Here is a 6,485-nt window from a genome sequence, read left to right on the forward strand (position 1 = left end):
GCTGCTAAACACCGTTCAATCTAGAAGAGAGTCTGCTACAACAAAGAATAATGGGGTGCAAAATGTCGATATATCCCAAGGTTGGTAACTCTGATGTAGAAACTGAATCTCCACTCTGTCCCCTGAGTCACAGTATGACTCTGGACCAGTTCTATGACCACTCTGAGCCTGCCTCCTCCATCTCAAAGGATTAAATAGATAATGCCTGTAAAGTGCTTCCCACATTTGCTGGCACATAATAAACACTCAAAAAAAAAAAATGGTACTCATGGTTACACTGAGAGGCAACACAATAGTGCTTAAGACCTGGGGCTGGTAAGGTGTCTGGGCAGCTCAGTCGGTTAAGCATTGACCTCCGGCTCAGGTCATGATCCCAGGGTCCCGGAATAGAGCCCCAAGGTCTGTTCCCATCTCAGCAGGGAGTCTGCTTCTCCCTCTCTGCTTGTGTTCTCGCTCGGTCACTCTCTCACACTCTCAAATAAATAAATAAAATCTTAAAAAAAAAAAAAAAAGACCTGGGGCTGGAGAGACCGGGACATGGGGGTTCAGAACGCAACTCTGGCACCGAAGAGCTAGGACTCAGGCACCACTGAACCTCACTAGAGCTTGGTTTTTTCATCTACAAATGAGAAGCATCACACCTGCTTCAAGTGATTAAGAAGAAAACAACTGAGAAGTATTTAGCATAAGGCCTAGAGGAAAGTAAGCCTTCACTAGCTGTAGTCATAATTACACCAACAACCAGCACAAGGGGATGGCTCAGGGGGAGATGTTAAAGATAACTGCAGGCAACATTTGTTGAGCCTTGGTCAAACACAGTGCCAGGTCTTAACGTATTCTCCCCCTGAAGGCTGACAACTACCTATTCTACTTTTAGGGAAAGGAGGCACCTGGAGGTTAAGCCACACAGTCACCAGCTGGCTAACAAAAAGCCTAAATTCTAAGACAGTTCCAATTCCAGAGGACTTACTCTCAATTATTACTTTATGTTCGGTGGCGCTTCCTTCTTTTCTGGAATGCCCATCCCCGGATGAACACCACAGCCGGTGTCAGGCTGTGTTTTACCCCTATGTCACATCTCTAGGGACCAGTTTCTAACTTTGGAGAGGCTAAGCAGCTTGCTCAAGGTCAGCCAGCTAGCTGGCAGCAAAGCCCGCGTCTGAATCCAGCTTTCACTCCAGGGGCCTGCCTTTTGGCAGCCTTCTGAACTTATTCAGAACTGTGTGTTTCGTTTACTCTTTCTGGAATTCCTGAGGACGCATGGATATAGTTCACCCTGTGTGTCAGTAGCTCATCCTGGGCGCCACGTGTATAAGGGAACTTTTCAACCTTAACAGAGGTTAAGTAACTTCCACAACATCACCTAGCTGATCTGAGCAGCAAAGCCTTTGGACACAGTTCCGACTTTGGAGCTGCGCTCGTTCTTACTCCACGCTGAATGTGGGTTCCTTTCAGTCTTTCCAGACCCCTGGAAGCTCTGCTGTAGCTACATTTCACCCTGCGTATGGAATCCTTAGGGACCATAGTTTCCAAGCTTAAACTGCTTCAACGACCTGCTCGTGGTGATACAACTGGTAAGCAGTGGAGGAAGGAGGAGGCAAGGATGCTCCTGGGAAGTTCCAGGCATCCCGGTGCCCCAAGGGACCGGGAGGCGCCCTGGGTACCTAAGGGGGCCGGCGGGGGGTCGGGTCTGGCCTCGGGCGCCTACCTTGCCGCCGGGCGGCGCGGCCACGCAGCGGCTGAGCGAGTCGAGACGCGCGCTGTACTCGGTGAACTTCTTTTGGTAGCGCAGGGCGGTCATCTGCAGCTCCAGCTGCGCCGCGGCCAGTTGCGCCACCAGCGACTTCTCGCGCTTGCCCGCGCGCAACGCCTCCTTCTTGAGCGCCTTGTGCAGCGCGCCCAGGCGGGCCTGCAGCGCCGCGTTGTGCGCCCGCAGGGCCCGCGCGCAGCAGTGGCCGCCCGCGCGCTGCTCGCCGTGCGTCAGGGGCAGCCCGCAGCCCTCTTGGCAGCGGCCCACCGGCCGCGCGTCGCACGCGTCGCGCATGTGCGCCTCCACGTCGCGCCGCAGCAGCACCTGGCCGCAGCCCGCGTGGCGGCACCGCGCGGGCGCGAAGTCGCAGCGCTCAAGGTGCTCGGGCAGCTGCTGCAGCTTGACCACCCGGCTGCAGCCGCGCGCCGCGTGCGCGCACTTGATGTCCAACTTGAGGATGAGGCGCTTGAGCGGCAGGACGTGGTTGAGCTCCTTGGCCGACAGGCGACCGCGGCAGCGCGCCGGGCAGCTGCCCTCCTGCACCACCCAAGGCAACACGCAGCCGGCGCAGAAGACGTGGCCGCACGGCGTGGTCAGCGGGTCCTCCAAGACCTTGTGGCACAGTGCGCACTTCAGGTCCGGGTCCACGTCGCCGTCGAAGCGGTCCAGCTCGAAGCCCATGGTGGCGGCCGGGGCCCGGGGTCGCCGCCGGGCGGCCGGCCGCCCCCTCCCTCCCTGCGAGGCAGCCCAGACACGCCGGCTGCGCCGCCCGCTCGCTCGCTCGCTCTCCCCGGACTGAGCCTAATTGCTCCAGACTTCCTCGGAAAATGCCCGAGGAACAGGACTCCTCCAGCCGTATATGCGCGAGCGCGTGCGCACGCACATCCTGCCTCGGCTGCCTGCCGCCCGCCCCCTGCAACAAGGAGGAAGCCGGGAGGCAGAGGAGGATGGGGAGACCCAGAGGCTCGCCGAGCGGACTGGCCCGCCCAGGACGCCAGCCTGAGCCCTTCTCCCCGGCGACTGCTCTCTTGAAGTTTTCGCTGTGAGATACCCACACAAGCCGAGAAAAGCTCACTAAGTTTGGAGCTGAGGCTGCTGCAGTCGCCCAGACAAGCTCTCCTGGAGCCCCTTCCGGGACAGATAGCGACTTTTTATTCCCCGCCCCCGCCCCCTCTTTTCTTGGCTGATTGCCGAGAACGAAAAAATATTTTGAGGCCCGCTATCTCAGCACTTACGGTCTTTATTTATTTCATTCCGGGGAAAGTTAGCCTGAAGAACGCTCCAGCAACTACAGTTCCGACCAGAGGTTCGGCGGACCTCAGGGTTTGGCCGGCTAAGGTTTCCAGAACCCGAGGGCAAATCTACAGGGGCGAATTGCGGGGACGAGGGCTGCTCGTAGGCTGTCGGGTTGGGAAAGGCTGGATGGAGTGCTGGCTCCGTTCACTTAATACTTCTGAAGTGTCCGCGCTTCTAAATCGGTCCCTGCTGTGAGAGAGTATTAACGCCATTTAAAAATTATTTTTACTGCATTACAAAATAAGTAACGCTGGTTCTACAACGTTAAAAATCTCACAAGTATAGATCTTAGAGAAGTTCCCTATTACCCACCCCGCCACCCCCGCAATCATGTGAACTGTGTTCCTTCAGTAATGTTTTGATTTTTCCTTTGTGTATACTTTGTTATATTTCCATTTTCCAATCGGGGAAACTCAAGCTAGGAGAAGGCAAAAAAAAAAATTGTCCTGTAAGATCTCCTACAGCAGTGTTTCTCAAATTTTAATGTGGATGTGGATTCTGATCCAGTAGGTCTGGGGCGGGACCTGAGAATCGCTGTGTTAAAAGAGCCTTCAAAAGAGGCTGATGCCTCTGGTCCGTGTACCTCCACTTGATTGGAAAGTGGCCCTCCAAGAATCTGGACTTTTTTTCTTTCACTTTGGGGCAGCTTTTCAAGCAATGTAGTGAGTCTTGTAATTTTCAGCAATACTTCTGTGTGTTGAAGGAATACTTAGGGATCCCAGTTTAGATGATAAATACATAGCATCATACATGGATTTGGTGATTTTTTTTTTCTCCCAAGGCTGTAGACATTGCTAAAAAAAAAAAAATGCAGTTAGCACTGGTAAGAGAGAAATCAAGCTATGGAATTCTCATTTGGACTCTGCTGCCAGTTTCTGAATAGTGAAGTGAAAATTTGGATCTCTGGGTTTAGTGTGGCTCTGAGGTCTAGAAAGCGAGATTACAGCATCCATTTTGTCTAATTGCTTTTACTTCTCTCCTTTATCTGGCTGCTAAAGCCCCGTGACCTTCACTATTTAACTGCTTCACCAGAGTGAAAGGATTGCCTTGATGTCCACAGGATTACTTGTTTTGAACTGACCTTTAAAAAGTTGTCACTGACTACTAGATTTTTCAGTGCATTATTGAGGTCACTGGACAGTGTTCTTAAATCAGTGTTGGTGGCATTTGTTCTCTTTGTGGTAGAGGCTTTCTTTTCATTGCTTTAATCAATTAATGCATTTCTTTGATAGTACGTGGGGTGGAATATAATTGGCCTTTGTTCAGATAAGCATGTGCCAGGAATCCTCCATCAGTATATTTATTAAGCGGCTCACAGTTTCTCAGATAATGAGTAAGAAACACATTCTTTCAACAAAGGTGTGTGGGCTTGTCAGTTTCACAGGGTGGGCTAGTGTCAACAGGGGGATAATCTTCAAACCAAACTGGTTTTGAGAAACAGGGAAAGCTCATCATACACCATAAATGGGAAATGAGTGCTTGCTTTGGGTGTCAGCTTCTTTTAGGAGCCACCCACCACCACCTCTGCAAGGGCAGCAGACAGAGAGGTGGTTGATGAAATGCTACAGTGGAGGCCACAGAGAAGCTATAGTAATGTGGATCAGCCTCTTTAGGCAAAAGCAAAGGCTATCAGAGCCACTCCTCATTGGTTAATTTTAGAATAAAAAATATTGAAGGTCAGAAAAAAAAGAACAAGACAACCAAGCCTCCTAGAATGTCAGAGTTGTCAGGTCATGTATATTATTTAGTGGCTACATTTAACAGGGGGACTAAGAACAAGAAAGGTTAAAAAAAAAAAAGTACAGTGAATGGCAAGGTTTCTCCACCTTGGCTTTAATGATAGTGAAATAATTCTTTTTGGTGGTGGCTTGTTCTGTGCATGGTAGGATGTTCAGCAGCATCTCTGGTTACTATGCAGTAGGTGCCAGTGGCAGCCTCAGCCCCACCCCCCAGTTGTGACAACCAGATATCACCAATGTCCCCTGGGGGCAAAATTGCCCTAGATTTAGAACCACTGGTTTGGGGCTACCTTTCATTAATTGCTAAAGTCAGGCAAGTTCTAGCAGCCCACATCCTCCGCTGACTGTAGAATGACCTAGTGAGTGCAGCACAGTGAGAGAGGGGTGTTAAATTGGGAAGTTGAGACAGCACACTCATAAACATGAATACACACTGTTGGAAGGTGAATATTTGGCACCCGTCTGGTGGCCCTCTGAGAAGAGTAGCTAGTTTTTCTGACATGGATTGATTCTTAGTCAACAGTCACAGAAGCAGCTGAGTGTTTATAAGCAGATGATTCCTTGGGGACAGGTGGATTGGTGCCTTTGCAAACGCTTCTTATGGCATCCACCATCTCCGCCCTAACCCTTTTCTTCTATAGTCTAATTCGGCACTTTCTAACCAAAAGTGATCCCAAGCCTAATGGAAATGCTATGTTCACCCTCACTCTCATTTTAAATTTTGTTCTGATTGTCTTTTCTATCATATTTAATCAGAAGATGATAATGTCTGCCCTTTTTTGAGCTGGTACTCCAGGCCAAGCATTGTGCTCACTACGTGACCTTTGTTTTTCTCATTTATCCTCACAGCCCATCACAAACATGTGTCTTTAGCTACAGTTTACAGATGAAGAAACGAGTTTACAGAGATTATGTAAGTTATCAAAATAGCAGTCAAGAACATAGACAGGATTCCAGAACGCTCACATTAATCTCTGTGAGCATTATGCTGCCTCCTGCAGAACCCCTAACTCCTCGGGAGTTACTACCCTTACAAATGATGTAGAAAATCACTCCATGCCCCCAACATTCCTCACCTCCTTCTTCCCCTATCAACCCTTAGCTTCCCCAGGCTTTAAATAATTTGTGGGTTCAGTACTAGAGAAAGCACTGGAACAGGGGTGAACCAAATGGGCAATGTTGCCTTACTGAGCCCTTATTCCGGGGTGCAGAGGCAAGTATCAATACACAGATACCATACTGACTTAATAATGGGATGATGGAAGTTCTCCACAGCAGTGCTGATCAAAGTGTGGTCAGAGGCATGGACATCACCTGGATGCTTGCTGGAAATACACGATCTCAGGCTTCATCCTGGATGTACTGCATGAGAATCTGCATTTTAACAGTATCCCCACGTGGTATGTATACACTCGAAGTGTGAGAAGCACTGGTATAAAGACTGTACAATAAGCTAATGTGCTGGAGAGAAATTAGAGGCACCCCTTCTAAATAAGGAAGCCTGATGAGAGAAAATGTGAGTTGTTGCTTAAAGGACAGAATGAGCCCTCCAGGCAGAAGCAACAGAGAGCATAGAGGTCCAGAGGGAGTCAAGCAGTTGGTTGCTTTAAATTAGATGGAGCTTGCCTAGAACTTAAAACAGGGTGAGAACGGGGAAGAATAGAATCAAGTAAGGGTAAAGAAATAAAGAAATGGGTAGG

The 6,485-nt window shown here is 49.8% G+C and overlaps 1 protein-coding gene across 1 annotated transcript in view; it reads right to left on the reverse strand.

Annotated features, from left to right (window-relative positions):
• The window catches only part of PDZRN3 (PDZ domain containing ring finger 3), a 241,095-nt gene extending 238,535 nt beyond the window's left edge, over nt 1–2,560 (reverse strand). The window contains exon 1 of the mRNA XM_027587038.2: nt 1,709–2,560. Coding sequence (XP_027442839.1) covers nt 1,709–2,431 — 723 coding nt within the window. The 5' untranslated portion in view covers nt 2,432–2,560. The remainder of the gene's footprint in view (nt 1–1,708) is intronic.
• Nucleotides 2,561–6,485: the final 3,925 nt, after the last annotated feature.

This window comes from Zalophus californianus, chromosome 1, assembly GCF_009762305.2.
Source record: "Zalophus californianus isolate mZalCal1 chromosome 1, mZalCal1.pri.v2, whole genome shotgun sequence".
Classification (NCBI taxonomy): domain Eukaryota; kingdom Metazoa; phylum Chordata; class Mammalia; order Carnivora; family Otariidae; genus Zalophus; species Zalophus californianus.